The 19,884-nt window shown below is 46.4% G+C and overlaps 4 protein-coding genes across 4 annotated transcripts; 1 reads left to right on the top strand and 3 right to left on the bottom strand.

Moving 5' to 3' along the window:
• Positions 1-2,565: 2,565 nt before the first annotated feature.
• On the top strand, positions 2,566-8,450 carry LOC1276428 (uncharacterized). Its single transcript, XM_061646667.1, has 3 exons — positions 2,566-3,086; positions 6,802-7,126; positions 7,198-8,450. The coding sequence occupies exons 1-3, from the start codon at positions 3,044-3,046 to the stop codon at positions 8,168-8,170; spliced, it is 1,341 nt and encodes a 446-aa protein (XP_061502651.1). The 5' UTR covers positions 2,566-3,043; the 3' UTR covers positions 8,171-8,450.
• Positions 8,398-11,193, bottom strand: LOC1276427 (esterase B1). Its single transcript, XM_315771.5, has 5 exons — positions 10,364-11,193; positions 10,151-10,278; positions 9,881-10,017; positions 8,990-9,590; positions 8,398-8,912 (listed from the first exon to the last, which is right to left on the bottom strand). The coding sequence occupies exons 1-5, from the start codon at positions 11,003-11,005 to the stop codon at positions 8,621-8,623; spliced, it is 1,800 nt and encodes a 599-aa protein (XP_315771.5). The 5' UTR covers positions 11,006-11,193; the 3' UTR covers positions 8,398-8,620.
• A 1,675-nt stretch (positions 11,194-12,868) lies between these two features.
• Positions 12,869-17,035, bottom strand: LOC4576659 (esterase B1). Its single transcript, XM_001237707.3, has 5 exons — positions 15,804-17,035; positions 15,568-15,695; positions 15,312-15,448; positions 13,409-14,000; positions 12,869-13,318 (listed from the first exon to the last, which is right to left on the bottom strand). The coding sequence occupies exons 1-5, from the start codon at positions 16,419-16,421 to the stop codon at positions 13,027-13,029; spliced, it is 1,767 nt and encodes a 588-aa protein (XP_001237708.2). The 5' UTR covers positions 16,422-17,035; the 3' UTR covers positions 12,869-13,026.
• A 132-nt stretch (positions 17,036-17,167) lies between these two features.
• LOC1276426 (carboxylic ester hydrolase) lies at positions 17,168-19,406 on the bottom strand. The gene is made up of 4 exons (XM_315770.5): positions 19,123-19,406; positions 18,542-19,026; positions 18,341-18,477; positions 17,168-18,283 (listed from the first exon to the last, which is right to left on the bottom strand). Exons 1-4 carry the CDS (start codon positions 19,351-19,353, stop codon positions 17,397-17,399), a joined length of 1,740 nt encoding a protein of 579 aa, XP_315770.5. The 5' UTR covers positions 19,354-19,406; the 3' UTR covers positions 17,168-17,396.
• Positions 19,407-19,884: the final 478 nt, after the last annotated feature.

Below are 19,884 nucleotides of genomic sequence, written 5' to 3'. Positions count from 1 at the left end.
CAATTTCCATCACCTTTTCTAGGAAAAGATTGATAAAGAATTCTATGTATGATATGAAATGGACCCATCTGGTAGAGTCCAGCTTGGTTTCGTTTGCTAGCCAAACCCATATTCAAACCATATTCATCCAACAAGGATTTTTATTTCGGTTGAACATGAAATAATTAATGTGCAGACTTAAGCCTCCTTTAGGGAAAACAATATCATATGCAGTCTCTTCACTGTTCACATTAAAATGTGATTTTCTAGTATGATTTCGCAATAATATGGGCAATCTGTAATGTTTATAAAAAGTCTCCGATCATCTAAAAAAAGCTCATTTTGATTTCATTTACTACTGCGCCTACCACAACTATATATCACAGTCGTTTGTCACGATTTGCAGAAAATCAGTAAGAGATAGATAAAAAGAGTAATAGAAGTAGATAAAAGAGATATGAGTTGTGTAGAGTACAGATTCACATTTTCGTATACATTTTTTTCACATTTTTTAAAAACATTTTTACACGACTTACACTTAGCATATTATGAAATTAACTTTACATCAATCTTCTAATTTGAATTTTTTTGGAACTCTTCTAGCAATATTTTGTTAAACTTTTCCTAACCATAAAATTGTTTAATCATGCCCAGCTAAATTTCAAACGATTAATTTAGAATAAATTATTGTTGGTCCATTGACAGTGCAACACTTGACCCATGGTGAGCAAACAGGATGCAAACTTGTATGGAAGATAGCAGCATACAACAACTTGTGCGCGACGCAGGCCTGCATACAACCGAATTTGGATTGTTCTTTTTTCGTTTTTCTTTATGTATCATTTCTTAATCATAACATACATTGATTATATGCCATTATGTCTCAGAATCAAGCTTTTTATTTGAATATATTAAAAATGAAGTATTTTTTAAACATAAAATAATTAAATGTTTAAAGACTTATTATATCGTACTGTGTGGCTTATTGCATTTATTGCACTAGAACGGTATAGAACAGAGCAGTGTGGCACAACAGCTTATATTGAAAAAAATCAAATTAATCATCATTTCAAGTTAATTCAATTAAGCCCAATCTGAGTCATATCAATACTGTCATGCTTGTACAGCGATAGCCACACGGAGAACGGAACTGCCGGGCGCGTAATGATAGCCCTGCTGCTGCCAAAGTGTACCCACTGGGAACGAGGAAGTGCATCACATTGCCTCCCCAGTGCCACGAACACTATCAATCTGACGGACCTTCCTCTCCCGCGAGTCATTGACACAGGCGCAATTAGACTGCAGCCAGCCAGCTTAGCTTCTAAAACTAGAACTTCGACAACACCACAGAACCCTTGGAATGAGCTCACTCGCTCGTTTGTGCAACGCGCAATGCAAGTCAGTCCGGCGCGTTTGCAGTTTGCACTCCTGGAACCGGTTTTATCGCAATGTGTTAGTAGTGCAGCTGGCAGCAAACTCTTAGAAAAGCTTTGCCGCTTTGCCATGGGCAACCAGTGATCGTTAGGAAGCGTGAGATGAGAACAGACTCTAACCCATCCCGCCAACGATCACAATGAACTTGAACTCGACTCGGCTGCGCGACTCGACTGTCAGGCTTACCTTTACGGCCGGTAGGTTCCTGTTCACCTTTCTGCGTCGGCGAGCGGCGACAAAACTGCACCACGGCTCGTTGCGCACGTTTTCACCATTTCACACGCGCGTTTTGTGAGTGTTCAACGGGCAAATGGCTATCAAAACAAACAGTGTGGATCGTGGTGGTGGTGGTGGTAGATTGGAGCATAAAATTTGCTGCCTTGTTTATCAGGCATCACATTATCAGCATGTGGTTTGGTGTGCTGGTTGGAGTGTGAAATAGAGGCCGGTAGCTGTTTCGGAAATTATTTGTAACCTAACCAGCTGGCTTGCCTTGGACAAGAGGCATCTTTGCGATGCACCGATGAGCGCCATTTTTTTTTTATAAAAATGCATAAATATTCCATCCCACAAGTCAACGGGGTGAGAAATAATGTATTGCAAATTATTCCAACCATTACTATTATACAGCTTTATTACGCAAGCTTCTACTCAAAGCTTCCACTGCACCAGGCGCCAGCGGGAATCTATTAGAATCTTTCCGCTTAAAGATCCCTCTCTCCACAAAACCGTCCAAGTCGTCGGTGGGAGATGTTTTTTATTTCGTCGTAACTCTCCACCACAAAAAACAGCCAATTAAGTGAGTGCAAACAGCAATAAAACAATGTATGCAAAAAGGTGCAGTGTTTAAGTTTGCTGTGTGCCCCTTTGCGTCACAGGTTTGCCCCGCTGCTGTACAGAACTGTTCAAAATTTAAAATCGTGCACACGCACGGGGAACGTTCTTGCCGATCGTCGCAGTATGCCATATAGTCCTTTCACAATTCACAGCAAGCACTCAAGGCTCAACGGGAACAGCTGCTGGCAGTGAAGGAATGCAGGTTGCATTTCCTGCTCGTCCGTTCTATCCCGAAAGCGGTTGTCCTTTGAGGCACGAGCACGGGAAAAGGCAATTGCCTTCGCTGCTTCCTCGTTTTTGTTTTCTCGACCCAGTTTGAAGCTGATAACTTCCACATACCCTCCCCCGATCGCTCGCATCGCGCGTTTATTTACTCACAATCATCACTCATTCCCTCCCACCGTGGGACGCAGCAGTGATGTCCGTGCTCGTCGTGCTCGCAGTGTGTGCGTTCTAGGTCGGGTTCTCGCATAGACGGTTCGGTTTCGCGCGCGCCGGCCCTTTCCTTCAAACGTGTTCGGTCCGCCGACGACAACAGACTGGGGTAGCGCGCTGCCCGTGCGCACACAAAGCGGAGAATTTTGTCGTTTTTTGTTGCATCTTTTCTTACATTTTCCTGTTCTGCTCCCCGAGGGGTGTGTTTTGAACGTGTTTTTGGCAAACGTGTGTGCATTTTTGTGCCCAACTGGGTGTGCGTGTGTGTTTAGATTAGAATCTGTTTCAAGTGGTTGCGAAATTTTCTGATTGTATAAAGTGTAACAAAGGGAGCAATTGCGGCAAAGAAAAAAGCACCATGACGGTCCCACCAGCGATGGAGCTAACGGAGGAGGAGACAGGTGAGTGTTCCAGAGGCCCCATTCCAGTGAAAGTGAAAATCAATCGGCTGTCGGAAAGAGGCGAAGAGCACAACAAAGAATTTGATAACTTCCCCGAGGGGGTGAGGGATACAGGAGGGGAGCTTTATTTTTACCTTTCTCCCACACACACACACACACACACACACACCCATCACCCTCGGTTACCGTACAATCACAGTTGTCAAAAAACTGCTCGAAATGTTGCAGCAAGTTCTGCGCAGCCGCAAAAACTAACTGTTCACAAACGCTTCACGCGATACGCGAACAGAATGCGCGTTAGAAGTGTCAAACCTCGCGCGGGCACTGCCGGTCTAGCGGCAAACAATTAGCGCCCCGTGCCTGTGGGAAAAAGGGGTGGTGTGGGAAAGTGTGATCAGTTGCTCCACGCGATCCGGTGCAGCCTGCGAAAAGCGCAATTAAGCGAGGCATGCAACGTGTGCCCGCTAAAACACACTGATCAGCCGCTAAATAGTGGATCGAAAATGGAGAGCTCTGCTTTGTTCATCATTCTGGATCAGACGAGTTCTAGAGTGTGTGTGTGTGTGTGTGTTTGCAGTAACAGTTAAAAAAAACGATACTAATTACATTTAAATGAGCCCGTAAGCGATCCGTAACGGGTGGCTATAGTTTTTGTGCCTGAACCAACCGCTTTGGTTCGCCAAGCTTGATACATATTTAATTGAGACGGCTTAAAAGTAAACTGTTTTTCACAAGCGAAGAGAAACCCGACGCAAATATTTGTTTTATACAGTCTCACAAATGCGTCAGAGGGGTTGAAACCGCATGAGGTGGAACTTTACTTCACAGCCACAACAGACTCGGAACGGAGCGGCTCGGACAATCAGCTGTGATAGTTTAATCAGTGTCGAAAAGCGAAACCTACTATCTTGATAATGAACATCGGCGATAAGATTGGGCACGTAAATATGGGAAGGTTGTGTGGATGTTTGGTTTACCTATCACATCCATCTTCTAAGCTTCCCTTCCCGTCATTTCAAAATCACATCCAACGGACGCCAACGAACGGTCTAGAGCCAGAGCAGCAGCAGTTCTCCAGCACTCATCCCATCTTATGTAAGGCTTCGATCACGCTTTCAAACGCCCTCCCGCCCTTCACGATTCTTCGCGGTGTATTGAAGGGTTCGCGAGAGTTCATGTACAATAAATGATGCTCAATAATGCTCGCAAAGACAGCTAGACATTTACGCAACAGGGAGTAACGATCTTGCCGATTGTGGCTATTTCTGCCCCATTGCCCATTGCGGAAAGATCACTTCGCAGTGTCTCACTGTTTGAGAATGTTTGAATGTGTGCTCCACGACGCGAAACCCGCGTCCAGAAAAAGGGGGCGAAAAATAACAACCATTTAAAAGTGGGCATGACGAACAGTATTTGTATCTTTGCCTGGGGTGGTTCTAATGAGTTTTTTGAAGCAGTCAGTTTCAAGTGGGGGACTGTTCTCCCGGCACGTGAAAGAGGAATTCTGGCAAACTTTTCAAACCCTGATCCGGTTGATGTGTGTAGCGAAGCTGAATGGAAGTTAATTGTAGAGTGGGATGAGAATGCGAATGTTCAACCCTTTGTGCGGCGGGTAGGATCGTTTAGCCGCACGAGGTTCGAGAGGAAATGACGCTTGGTAGAGGTCAGACGGCGCAATGACTTTCCAGCTGGGCAAAGATTTGTTTTGATGATTTTTCACAAATTCAAACATGGAAAGCTAAGCTCTAGGTTTAAAGCGAGCTTGATATGTGATCTCCGTCATATAACTGCTGTTAGTCGATCGTTAAGCTAGCTGCAATGTTGATCTTACTCTTCGCTTTTCCCTTCTTTTGGGATCCAAACTCGTATGAATGGAGGCAGAACATTCTTGATGAGTAGGAATATGGGAGCGTTGGGCAATTTGGACATGTTAGGTTCCATAACCATTTTTGAATCGTTGAATCGTTTTGTCAACATCATATCAACAAGCAGTAACTTAAATTTTGTAACCACTGTTTCATATTGTATTTATGCAGAGTGCAATAGACACATCTGCGTAGCAAAATAAGTATGCAACAAATCACGAGATGTCTAAACAATGATGCAAAGTGGGTCACAATATCAGTGAATGGAGTCTATTTATTTATTTAATTATTTACTGTTCGATGCAATGGTCTTAGTCAAATGAGCAAATAGAGCGCAGCAAGGGTCAGAATCACGTCACTCATAGCCAACCCAGTAGAAAAGTAAAGTTGGAATGGGAATCATGGCTCTTTTGCCCGACCAACCAAGGGGTGTCATACGTCGACAAGTGGCCGCTCTACTATGCGATAAAGCCAAGAAATACTACGATTAAGTCTCATTCTATTAACATTTGAAGGATATTCGTCATCGACCTAAAAGGCATCATCCATTAATTACGTTACGCTGATAAGAGTGTGTGGGAGGGGGGAGGGTGCCCTCAAACGGAGAGGGTAAGTTAAAATTTTGTTACGGAATGCAAAATTAAATAAACATTTCTAGAAGGATGGACATAATTATGGAGGGCCAGGAAGGAGACTAGATGAAATCTGTCTCTGATGATGGTAATAAAAAAAACATGGGGGGCAAATGGAGCTGAGGATCCGAGTATCGAGAATTTGTTTGAATTTGATTGTTGTGAGACACAATTTTTCTTTATGTAAAATATAGTATAATCCTATCTTGTTTAACTTAAAAAATTGTTAATGTACCCCAATCGAGTAAAAAAACGAAAAAAATCGCGAAAAAATCTTATTGATTAATTAAAAAGCTATTGGAGGGGTGAGGGGAGGGGTGGGGGAGATAATCAATAAGTTACTTATTTCTTAAGGGATAGTTTCTTTCAACGATACTGTTTGTTATACTGCGAGGAGGGGGCCAAACATTTCAAATGTTTGCGTTACGTAATTGATGGATGACGCCAAAGCGCATGTTAACACCAACGACGCATCAATGTCTAATAAGCCTCAAGGGTTTTGTTCCAGGAAAGCACAGTTAATACGTTAGCTCGACAAAAATCGCAAACAGATTTTTAGAAGGCTTTAATCTGCTTCAAGTAGTATAAATTGCATGGCGATACTAGCAGATATTCCCAGTTTTTTTATTACATCGAACAAAGGAGATCTTGCAACCTCGTACTCCACGTTACAGCATAAAAGATAGTCTATGGTGTGTATTCCAAGATCACAGGCAGATTCTTTCGTGTTGCGCTCAATGCAGAATGATTAGAGTGAAGTCCAGACGTTATTCGAATACACGATCTCCAGAGGAGAAATCGAATGCAGGAACGTCGCGAGATCATCTGTGTCTTACAAGTTCTGTCAGCGTGTCATGCAGTAAGCTCTCGGAGCCCGTACAAAATCACGAATAATAAGTCCATCAAAAACGCCTTCTATTAACGGTACCTTTAATCAATTCGTTTTCTACCAGCATTCGTCAGACGTCGTCTTGTGATACCCTTTTTCTTATAGAACTTTGCAGCGAGTCTAATTACATCATGCAAAGATGTTCCCATTGTCTTTATCCATCCGTCCAAGACAGAGTGATCTTACTAATAAACAAAGAACTGAATAGATGTGATGTCTTTGCGACACTTGAGTCAATTATAGATATCTCCTATCCACAGCTCTTTGTGCGATTGCTCTTACTAACCGCTTACATTCTCATTATCCATTATTTCACTCTAACCCACCAGAGGCAAAGCAGTACTTCGCCCATCTCATGACGGCGATCAACGTACCGTGTGACGTCGGCACGGGCGCGGAGCTGGATACACACCTACCCACTTGGTTCGACGAGGCAAAGTTCAAGCGCGGCCAGAAGTTCTACACCGACAATCGGTTCGGCATACTGCAGGCCAACTTCTGCAGCCTGCTGGTACTGCTGGCCGATCCGAAGGGGTTGCGCATTCTGGAGCATACGGGCAAGTCGAGCACGACGGAAACTGCCCGCAAGCGTTACGTGTCGACCTTCATTCATATGAGCGATTGGTACGAGTGTGAGCTGGTGCCGGGATCAAAGTAAGCAACAGGAAGCAAACTCATTTGAGCGTAACGCTTGCTAACGTTTTCACTTTTCTCACCCTATACAGATCATGGAAGTCACTCTCGCAGGTACGCCGCATGCATCTGAGCGCTTCGAACAGCGCCAAAAAGCGTAACCTTGGCTTCATCAGCCAACCGGAAATGGCACTCACGACGTTCGGTTTCATGGGTTTCCCGCTGGTGCGGCCGCATCTGCTCGGCATCCGGTACGACAATCGTGAAGATCGGGAAGCGTTCATCCACTTCTGGGCGGTGATCGGGTTCATGCTGGGCGTGCGGGACGAGTACAACATGTGCCTGTTCCGGCTGGAGGTGGTCGAGATGATCTGCCACGTGGTGATACGGTACGTGTTTGTGCCGTCGCTGCAGCTCGAAACGCAGCTCCTGCGCCACATGATGGGTGCGATCGTAGACGCGTTCGCCCCGTACATGCCGTTCGTTTCGTACGAAAGCGTCATGTTTCTGACGCGCCGGCTCGTTGGCATTCCGGGCTACCAGTACGGTGCGGACATGGGCAAGGAGTACATCTGCCGAGCGCTGCTGACCCAGGCAGAGCTAGACGCAGTGTTGGAGCAGATGACACCGAGGGATGGTTACCGGCAGGTGGAGGCAATGTACCGTGCCATATTTAGTGAAAAGCTGCGCATCTACACGATCAAGGAGCTGACGGATGAGATCAATGAGAACTATATTGAGACGGTCGGTTTGGATGGAACGAATGGGACGTATACGCAGCTTGCGGGCGAGGAAGAACGGAAACCATCAGCCGAGCGACAGATGCGCGAGCTGATGGGGCTGAAGCACAACCAGGAGCTGGTAGTGACGACGGTTGACGATGAAAGCGAGTGGGCTGCGTACAGGGGTGATACTAAGCTGAAGCTACTACCCGCCCGGGATCAAACGAACGTTCGCGTGACGGCACAGATGCTCAACAGTTGCTACAGTATGCTTGGGCGGTTTGCCAACGAGACGGCGTTGTCGTTTATCCTTTATCGAATTAAGCGCCTGCAGGGAAAGTGAGGTTGTGGTAGGGCAGCAGTGACCATGACATGTAGGCCTTTAGTGTAGTGCAGCAGTACAAACAATACACACTTCAACGAACAGGTTCATCGAAGAGCAATGAGGGGGCGCTTGTGCTAGATTTTAACGACTAGTAGGTTTTACTTAGAATATAGTGTTTGGAGGTAGCGAAGATGGGATATATTTTGATTAAGGAATAAGGAACAAAGAAAACAGGGAACGAATGGTAACCCAAAGCAATAAAATTGATATATTTTGAGGCACCAAAACCTCCAAGGCAGTTGGAGAATTGTTTGTTTTTGGGAATAAACAACTCTTGTGAAAGCTTGGCTTTCGCGTCATGCACTCAGATTCTTAAACTCGGAGCACTACTACCTATGAGTTGCCTTTGAAACCACTTACACACTAAACGCATAATACGGTTATCACACACTGGAACACACTGAGCTTTCATAGATGACCCTTTCGGTGTGCTTCGAGCAGATCTCTCCAGAAGTAAGCACGCTCCCGGCACGGGTCACTCACCATAGCCGGCTGTACATTGATCTCCAGACAGTCTAGCCGAAAGTCAGACGGACCTTCGCGAGAAATCTTTCCCACCGGACGCCACGGTACAGCGACGACTTCACGCGAACCAGCTGAAGGATCGCCATGTCTGGCAAAGCTGGTCCACAGGGCGACAAAGATATCCCGCACGCGGCACTCATCACTGGCAGGTGCAAAGGTAGGCAAGAACTTTGGTCTAGAAAGTAGAAATAAGGCACGCAATGCTCATGAAGTTGATTCTCTCTTTACAGCAATTAGATCTGTTCTACTCACTTGAACATGTACATCAAGTCATCCCCATGGCAGGCCCCGGACACGGACGCACTCAGGAACAGGCGCTTCAGCAAACTGTACCGACCGTCGTACGTGAAGCGGTAGTGATAGTGCCGCAGGTTCGGCTGATACTTGGCAAGCCATTCGGCATTGATCGCGGAGTCCATCATGAAGATCACATCCGTCAGCAGGTGCTTGATCTGATCGGTGGACCATGCGGATGGAGGTTCGTTGGCGAAATAGAACTTCCGTATCTTGTCTGTTACTTCGGCAAGCTCCGTAGTGTCCAGGTGACGGAACAGCTTGGAGGCTAGTCGTCCCGGGAGATGGCGTATGTCCTCGCCGCGTGTCTTGCGTCGTAGGATGTACAGACCGAGTATGCCTTCCGCATCGTTGCAGCCTTCCAGCAGGGGGGTACGGAGTGTGTCGTACGATTTGAGCAACTCTTCGGGGGGTTTTGTTATGATGGAGTGTTCGGTGAGGTGTTGTTCCACTACGGGAAGAAAGATGAAGACAAGATCGGACTGCTTCTCTGCATGCTGACCAAGGGCTTTACGTTGCTGCTGGGCCAACTGTTTTGCTGGAACCTGTTGCAGTGTTTCTGTAAAATTGGTACCGAGAAAGGAGATAGTACTTAGAATCTTCTTGAAGCATAAATATCACAAGCTCAGCAACAGGACCTCGTTATCTCGTTGGGCATGTTCTTGCTGGACTTGTTGTTTTGATGCAGCAGTTTCAATTGACGCATCAACAATTTCGTCTGTGTCCGAAAACAGCTCAATCTGCTCTGTTGCTATCATGAACTCTGTTTTGTGTTGTGCTTCGCTAACAGCAACCAATCGCTTCTCTGAGCGTCATCAAATTCAAGAAGAGCGTTGATGAGCAACCTACCTAGCGCACCCTGTTGGCTCGTCCCACTGTACCCGAAGTGGCGGGCAAGATTGAAGGCCATCTCGAGCGGGTTGGCCTGCATGAACGAGCTCGAACAGACGACGCCACTCTGGCAGATTACACGATGAAAATATTTCCTAAGCAGGAGAGAAATAAGACACAAAGAGAGAGAGAGAGAGAGAGAGCCACAAAGAGTTTCATGAGTGATGAAATGGTTACTTGAATAAATTGCGATCGTAAAAACTGGCCGTTCCAGTCGACTAGGCATACCTTGAATTTGGCGAGAGCATGTGCAGATATGTAGAGAAGCTGCCGGCACTTTCACCGAACAGCGTCACGTTGTGGGGATCGCCGCCGATGCTGGCAATGTTTTCATGGACCCACCGGAGCGCCATCAGCTGTAGCGACGAGACGATGAAAAAGAAAGTTACGAATGGTGTACTAGCACAGCTAGCATTGACCAACCCTGGCAGCCCGACCTACCTGATCTTTTAGGCCCGCGTTTCCCTCAACGCCAGCCTCTGGGAGGTACAGGAACCCGAACGGACCAAGCCGATAGTTCACCGTAACTACCAGCACACCCCGTTCCAGGAAGTACTCGGGACTGTAGAACAGACTGCTGCCACTGCCGCACGCAAAACCGCCACCGTGCAGAAACACCATCACCGGCAGCCTTTCCCGCCCGATCGGGCCATCTTCCACCCCGGCCTGGGGTAGCTGCGGTGTGTACACATTCAAGTACAGGCCACTTTCCGACCCAAACACAAAGCCGGAAAAGAAATCCAGCTGTATGAAGTCGCTCCGCTCGGCGTAGCAATTGAGCAACGGCTTGCGGAACCGTTCCAGCGCAACCGGAGCCTTAAAGCGCAGCCGCCCGACCGGTGCCTCCGCGTACGGTACACCCTTGAAGTAATGGTACCGGGCGCCGTTCGGCAGGCGGCTCGTAATGCCACGCAATTGACCCTGTCGCACGCTGACCAGGGGACAGTCACGCGGCGGAAACCAGCGCATGCGAAGATGGTGCAGCAGGAATGCGATGACACCGCGGCCCAGCCGCCCTACCGCCAGCACAAACGGCCACCAATTATCCATCAGCTCCACCATCGTGCTGCGAGACACAAACATACCCAAAAAAAAAAAACACGCACTTTATCGTGTTATACGTGTACGCAAAGGAGAAGGGCGCACGCAAACGTGGAGCGTGCGCCCGCGATCTTTCCGAAGCGTAAAGGTACAAGAACGCACACGCAGCACTACGCGTCGGTTGCGTCCGATCAGCTGGCAGCTTACAAGCAAACTAACGGGCAAACAATCGCACTGACCGACTGACTGACTTGCCTGTCGTTCGCCAGAAGGGGGGGGGGGGGGGGGGGGGTTTGGGTAGCTATGTGTGTGTGTATGCGAGCATTGGGTTTAGAGGGTTGGTTTTGTTTGTGTATTGTTTGCGTCGCTCGTGTACGGCGGTGGCGCTTCATTCTGGGGATGCCGTGTAAGGACAGGGCTGTTCAACTGCTCGAATTTACTTTTATGTTGTTACATCATACCGTTACAAGTTCAACCGTTTTTATCAGAAAACTTATCAGAAAACTTTATTCTCTCGTTATTTGAAAGCTGTTAGAAGATATCTTTTTAGAGAGTTTTGCTTTTTTTTTTTTAAATTATTCGACACTTTGTTTGACAGCCTTTAAAATTCGTTTTCTTAAAGTTACCTCCCGAATTTCTAACTTATATCCAAATATTATATGTAACATTCTTTTAAATTAGGATACCCTTATTTCATAGTATCATGCATCATGAATCTTTCGTAAATAATCGTTCATTTAAATTTTTCAGCGATCGGCGGTCTCAATCACGAAATTAATCTTTGAAGAATTACGAATCGTTAGAGTAATTTTATGTTTTATTTTATTTTGAGAGATTCATTGAAATTATTGAACATTATAATTAGAGATCACGATTCATTGATTCAGTTTGATTGTCTTATTAGATCCTTGAATTCTAATCAGAACTACCCATCTCTACTCTTAAATTATAAACAAAGAATTTTTTTTTGTAAAAAATACTATCCTTAGTATTATTTTAAAACAGTAGTGTATATGACTATTTTTAAATTATTTTCATTTGAGATTAATGTTATATTATTAAGCGTTTCTTTCAGGATTTTTGTTTTCTAGGAAATTTGGTTTCACTACTTAAAGTGATTTGACAAAATACAAAATAAAAATATCTTATTTTAATTTTTAAATGATAAGGTACATTTTAGAGAATACCTATAATTTTCATGTTTAGCGTATTAGCGTTATTTGATTAATCGTGCTGCTCGGTTTTGTAAGAAACCCTGACTTAAACGAGGGTTTATGTTTGCCAAAGAAGGGGGGACATAAAAGCTTCAACGCATACAAATGCATCCCGAATGGACGCCACGGCGATTTCTATGTGTGCATGTAAACACACGGTTGAATCGTGCATAGTATTGAGCTAGTTTTACGAGCTGTTCATGACATTTCTGTTTTTGTTTTTAGCATCTAAAAATAGCTCTTATAGTGGATATAATTAAATATTAAAAGAACACTTACGCAATGTAAAAAAGAACCTGCAACTAGCCACATCAATGACGTACTTTCGGGAAGGAATGAGTGTTGCATCACACCACAAATTAAGTCGTTCTGTAATGGAGCAAATACATGAAAAATACTCCCCATTTAAATTATTCATTCATTCATCGCAACTCAAAGCAAGATGTATCAATTAAGCATGAAAATGGAAGCTTCATAAACCTACGAGCTACGTAACATCAAACAAAAGGCATAATTGCCACCTTTTCCCGTGTGACGTGCAAGTGCATTTCACGCCTTAAGCCATCGCAGCGCTTATCGATCGATGTATCTTTAAATCCCTTCGATAATTAAATCCCCAGCGAACCAGCTAGGCAAATATTTGACTGATGAACCCGTCGAACAAGAGGAACAAAAAAAAACACCACGAATCTTCCCTCGAGAGTTATATCATTTCACACGCCGTGCGTTTATTTGTGCTTCAACATTAACACCTGCTTGTTAATACCACGCCCTAACTACCCTCCCTCCTTTGGTAGTTCACTGGTTGACAGTGGCTTGATGGCATTTAGGATCCCTGCCTGCAGCTCCCTACAGATAGTCCGCTCGGTACTTCTTGAGCAGTCCGCGCCACAGCTGCATCCGTCCGGCGCCTGGATTGCGCACCATGCGTGGCACCGTGTTAATCTCGAGACAGTCGAGATCGAAGTCGGCGGAGTCGCGTGCAACCTTCGAAACTGGTTCCCACCGCACGGGCACCAGGTTGGCGGGGACCTCACGCGTTGGATCTCCGTGCTTGGCGAAACTGGTCCATAGCGCGATGAAGATATCGCGCACCCGACACTCATCGCTGTTCGGCGGCAGCTTGGGAAGAAAGCTCGGGCTGTGTGTTGTGGGAAGGAAAATGGACCCCAAATTAATATTTCATCTTCTCTCCAAGCTCTGCAACACTTCAAGCACAACGTCAACCTACTTGAACATGTACAGCGTATCATCCCCGTGGCACGCTCCCGGCACATTCGACAGCTGGAAGATGCGCTTCAGCAGGCTGAACCGTCCATCGAACGTGAAGCGATAGTGAAAGTGGGGCGCATTCGGTTGATACTTGGCCAGCCACTCCGCACTGGTCGCCGAGTTGGTGATGAACGTGTTATCCGACAGCACATCACACATCCTATCGATCGTACGGTCGTTTACCGGCCGTTCGCCAAAGTAGAACTGCTTGATCTCGCGACCCACAACAGCACTGTCCAGCTGGGGCGATCTGCCCAGCAGTACCGGAACAAACCGTTCCGGTGCCTTGCCGAACGCTTTCCACCGTTTGCCCAGGCTGCGCAGCGCCAAGATGCCTTCCCCATCGTTGCACCCTTCCAGCAGGGGCATGCGCAGCGTGTCGTACGATTTGAGCAACTCCCACGGTGGCTGCGTGATGATACTGTCCTCCGTTTGCTGCTGCTCCACCACCGGCCGGAAGATAAAGATGAGGGCGAGCTGCTTTTCCGCCTCGGTGATTGCTTCGTTTTGATGCCGAGCTAACTGTTTCGCTGACACTTTTTGGAGCGTTTCTGCGTGCGGAGGTACAAACAGTCGTGTGATTAATGGTTACTGACACTGACAAAAGGGCGCTGGCACGCGCTAGCTCTGCTCGATCGTCGTTTTGTATGGAGTGAATGGCACGCGGGTGATCTTCAAACGATCGTTTATCAAGCAAACAGAAAGCGAAACCATAAACCACGGCTTAGTGGTTACTGCGCAAGAAAAGGCATTGATATCGACACAATGGGGAGTAGTTCTCGTTTGCTGTCATGTCGGCTGTGGTCCTTACAACCAAGAACATACACCGGCGTCCCGAGAAGGCGTGTGTGACCAGCAAATGATCGTGTAGCATTGTTAATGACAGTACCTTTTTCAACCTATGTCATTAACTGTTACTGTGTATTCATTTTGCAATTGTTGTTTTTTTTTGCAAATAATGTTTGTGTAACGACTTGCTACTGTAATGATCAATAAACGCAATTGCTATAATTATATCGTGCCCAATGTTATTTGTTCAGTAATTTTAACACCAATAATTTCAGCACATTTTCAACGAATACAGTACTTTTATTACTTCGAATCGACAAAAGATCAAGAGAACAGTTATTGATTCAAATGAGTTGATTTTTCTAAGTCAATGTCAGAACATCCGAGGAATGCAATGACATGCAAGCATCAGTAAAATAATTGCCAAATAAGAACCTATTTCAGAAGAAATATCTGTATAATATATTGAAGACATCTTTTGTCTTTCCAATGATTACAGCTATACAAATTCCAAATCTAAATCCAATCCAGATTTACAGACGATAACAGAGCAGATCTCTTGCATAGATGGTTTAACCCACTTGACCATTCAAGGTCGTTTATAAAAACCCCAAGAATTTCAAGTGATTGGAATTAAACGTTAATTATATTGCTGTACAAGAGTCACTACAGTCACAAGACAGACGTATGATCTTGTGAGGTAGAGCGCTGAAGTTGTTCTTGCCATTCGGGGTTAATTAGATTTAAGGCAGCTTTGGCCATTATAAAGCATACTAACCTACAGGACAAGATAAGGACATCTAAATTGAGTCACATCCACAAAACAACATTGAGCATTTAACATTGAAGTTACAGAGCTATATTTATCTTGCATAGCTACATGGAGCTTGCAGTGTTAGATCTACTTGCAGGACTATAATGCCCGAGCGAAGACTTATCGAGCTTGCCGAACTACTTCAAGGCCTTTCCTCTTTTTTATTGAGTTATGTCCTCATTTAAAGGAGCTACTTAACATAGTACAACCCATATCGTTCTACTCCATACTGCGCCCTTCGCAAGCTCAAACTACTTACCAAGAACGCCCTGATCGCTGTCACCAGTGTAACCGAAGAACCGCGCCAACTTTCTTGCCTTCTCTTCCGGTTCAACTTGGAAAAATGATTCCGTAACTGCCACTCCACTCTGACAAATCACACGATGAATATATTTCCTAAAAAAAACAAAGACAAAGACAAATGTCAAAGGATGATCGAAAATTACGCGACACATGTAACATTTGCAAACTCCTCCCAAACTCACATAATGTTCACACCTCCTTCACCCACTTACCGCGAGTTCGGTGATAGGTAGTGCAAATACGCCGACATGCTACCGGCACTTTCGCCGAACAGTGTTACATTGTCCGGGTTGCCCCCGAACTGAGCAATGTTTTCATTGACCCATTTCAACGCCAGCAGCTAGCAAACAAAAACAATCTATTTGATTAGCGAGTTGACACTTTCGATTTCATGTTTCTATGTGATTTTTAATTTTACGCAAACACCGCCCATACGCACGATCATTACCTGATCTTTAAGGCCCGCATTGCCCGGGATGCCGGCGGCCGGCAGGTAGAGGAATCCGTGCGGCCCCAACCGATAGTTGATGGTGACGACCAGCACGTCCCGCTCGATGAAGTGCTCCGGGTTGTAGAAGAAGCTGCTTCCGCTGCCACTCATGAACCCACCGCCATGGATGTATACCATGACCGGAAGCCGCGGCACACCCTTCGTTGTGTCGGCCTCGCCTGGCAGCCGGGGTGTGAACACGTTCAGATACAGGCACGACTCGGACCCACTGACCCAGGTGGAGAAGAAATCTTTCTGCACCCCATTGGCCCGCTCGGCGTAACAGTCGACGACAGGTTTGCGGAACCGTTCCAGCGCAACGGGTGGTCGGAAGCGTAGCCGCCCGACCGGTGGTTCCGCGTACGGGATACCCTTGAAGTAGTGATACTGGCCACCGTTCGGCAGGGTCGAGGTGACGCCCCGTACCTTACCCTGCCGCACAGTTACAACTGGACGGACAGGTGGTGGCCAGAATCGGATCCAACGGTGGTGCACTACAAACAGCACCAAACCGTACGCGATGTGCAACAGGGCGCACGCAAAATCGTACAACACACGTGCCCGGGTTAGTACCATCGTGGTTTGTCACCTATTCACACACACACAAACACAAAATAACGTTCCAAACGGACTACGGAAACCCACCACGGCATACAACCCAATGGGATCAGTTCCGTTCGCGCGATGAAGTAGAACTAATCGCAAAAAAATCCGCGCGTCTTTACGCGCGAACGTATCGACAATTCCCCTCTACTGCCAGAGTCCCAGGGGGAGAAGATGAGGACAAGGGCACACATACACACACATTGGTATGTGCGAGCGATCCTACCCCTCCTCTTGTGCAATCGCCAGCCAGTGGCTAGAGTATCTTATCGCGGTAGCATTGCTAGTGCTTCATTCAGCGCACTAGACCCTGTGGGGAAGGCCTGTGAGGATGACGAGGAGTTAGGTGGCGGCAACAACGAGTGATTTCACCAAACTGAGCGATTAGCTATCTACACTTCGTATGCCGCGCGCAGTTGTTTATTGCAGCGACCCGACCGGTTACTGTAGCATGTTTTGCTGTGACGCCGCCTTTTTCCCTTTCCAGGGGGCACTATCGCACGGGTCCAGAGTGCACAGTGGCGGTGGCTCACCAGCCCCGGAACGGTGTTCGGCATCGGGGATGAATCAAAACAAAGTGCTTAGTCAGTCTGGAGGATCGGTCAGGGCGACATTGGTAGATATATTTAGCTCACCTACGTGCGACAGTTACCGGTACATGTGACCAAGAGCCAGGTCAAGCAGAAGCGTTCGATGTTTAGGGAGAGAATTATGCAGAATTACTTTATGCAGAATTACTATTGTTGAGATTTTTATTGAATAGCTTACAAAAATAATATGATTTAATAACAAACTGTTATGAGTTTGCTCAGAAATATACGCAATCGTAATACATATGATCCCTCGCCTTAATAGCGCGATCTCCATTAGGAATATATAGTACAGAGACTAACTCTTGCGAGATCAAATAGAGATAAACACTTTCCAACTTCATTCCAACTGTCTACCTCACTCCGGCAGCTTCCTAGAACCGTATCCATACGTCCGGAATAGCTCTCTCCAGAATGTACTACGCTTCAAGAAAGGATTAGCTACCATCTTCAAGCTTCGATCAATCTGCAGACACCTCAGTTTAAAGTAACTCTTTCCAGCGCAAGGTTCAACCGGTTCCCAGCGTACTAATCCCTCCGCAAGATCACCCTCATCCGGTGTTGGATCTCCCCGGTGCGCAAAGTTACTCCACATCCTCACGAACGCTTGCCGAACGCAAACTTCATCAGCATCTCCGGGTAGCGTTGCATTCAGTGCCGAGCTAAACATGTAGAACACATCATCCCCATGGCAAACACCCAGCAGATGGTACATATTCAGAAATCGCTTCAAATTTCCCCACCGACCGTCGTGCGTGAAGTAGTAACAGTAATGCTTCACCTTCGGTTGAAACTTTGCCACCAGCTCGGCAGCAGTTACCGTGGCCATAACGTACTCATTGTCAGACAGGACGTCCATCAGCTCTGGGAGCATATCGCTGGTGATGGGACGAGTTTGGAAGTAGAATTGTTTCACCTTCTTGCCGAGTTCGTTTGCGTTGGCGGGAAGGCGTAACATTGGAGGCAGAAGTCGTTCCGGGTGAGCATTATACTCCGCAAGATGGTGCTGGGCTTTGGCGAGTGCGATCATACCTTCGCCACTGTTGCAGCCGGTAATGAGGGGTATGGGTGGATCGAGCTCTGTCTGTAAGGCGTCGAGAGGATGCTGGAGAACGATAGCACCGGGGTGAGGACGTTCTATTACTGGACGGAATGGAAATTGGAGTTCTTCGTTACGTTCACTATCCGTCAGTGTTGCGAGCTGGTGTTTGAATAGTTCTTTGGCAGGTGTTTTCAGGAGCATATCTGTAAGAGAATTAAGTTGATTAAAGATGATCTGGATGTAGAAACAATGGATCCTACCCAGCGCTTCTTGGTCGGATGATCCTTCATAACCCACACATTTCGCTAGTTTGCGGGCTTTCTCGCTTGGTTCGACTTGAAATGCCAAGTCGGAACAAGCGACTCCACTTTGACAGATCACTCGATGGAAATATTTCCTGGAAGGAAAAATAATTCCATTCTACAACAATTTCTTAACAACAAAACTCCTCGAAACCTCACCTAGAAACCGGAGAAAGGTAATGCAGATAGGCCGCCTTAGCTCCTGCACTCTCGCCAAACAGCGTAACATTATCCGGATCACCTCCGAACTGGCCGATATTGTTCCGGACCCACTGCAACACTAGCAACTGATCCTTCAGTCCCGCATTACCCTCAATGCCTGCCTCAGGCAGGGAAAGAAATCCAAGTGGTCCAAGCCGATAGTTGAACGTAACGATCACTACGCGCTGCTCCATAAAGTGCACCGGATCGTACAGGAACGCATCACCACTGCCGCTGAGGAATCCACCACCGTGGATGTACACCATCACGGGAAGCAGCCCACAAGAGTCATTCCCGGTCAGGGCCGGTGTGTACACATTAAGAAACAGCCCATCTTCCGAACCGACCAACACATTGAGCAGTTGATCGTACTGCAAACACTTGCTACGCTCAACAAAACACTCCAACACAGGCGTTTGAAACGATTCCAGCGGAACTGCGGGCTGTTTGAGAAAATGGGGTGGAAGAGTAGGGGTTTTTGTCAACGGTTTATGTTGTGTCTGTGTCATCAAAACAATCCACTCACGTCGCATGCTTACCTGAAACCGTCGATCACCAAGCGGAGGCACGGCATAGGGAATGCCCTTGAACGCATGGTAGCGGGTACCGCCGGTCGTCACTTGTGTAAGGCCACGCACCTTACCCGGGCCGAGCGTAACGGTACAGCAGTCGTTGGAAGTAGGTGGCCGTAGTCCGAGCCAAACACGATACAGCCAGGTCTTGAGTAGACCGACGAGCAGCCGCAGTACGGCCGCTAGGAAGGGTTGCATTTTGGTGACTGAGCACGTTGACGATCGGATGGACGATCGTACCGAAATACAGGGTAAAAACTCCCCAATGTCATAGTGAGTGTGTGTCTACAGTGTATGTAACTTTCAAGGTATACAGTACAATGTAATTGTTTGTAAGTGTGTTTGTGCAATTGGAAGCAAAGGCGTATCACAATTTCATGCATGCCGGTGGAATGAGGGTCATAAATTTTCGTACAAGTAGTCAGCATTTCTTTTTGCTGTGGTTAAGCTTTCCACGGTACAGCGAAGAGCTTGAGTTCCATAAATGCTGTCTAGTGTGAGGAAGGTACAATCGGGTTTTATTGATGAGAAAATAGAGTGCAGCTAATGAGTGCTTCATTCAATGTGTGCCGCAGGCATAAGTCATATTAGTTAGTGGACGAGCTGTTTAGTGTGGAAGTTGATATTGAACTGGTTTGGATTTCTAGCGATAGCTAGCAATAGTTTCAATAATTTCTTAAGATTTAGAGGAAAAAATATTTGAGACAGAAGAAGTTAGTTAGCTGATTT

This window comes from Anopheles gambiae, chromosome 2, assembly GCF_943734735.2.
Source record: "Anopheles gambiae chromosome 2, idAnoGambNW_F1_1, whole genome shotgun sequence".
Lineage (NCBI taxonomy): Eukaryota > Metazoa > Arthropoda > Insecta > Diptera > Culicidae > Anopheles > Anopheles gambiae.
The sequence above is the reverse complement of the archived record's forward strand: the minus strand, read 5'-3'. Positions and strand labels throughout refer to the sequence as shown.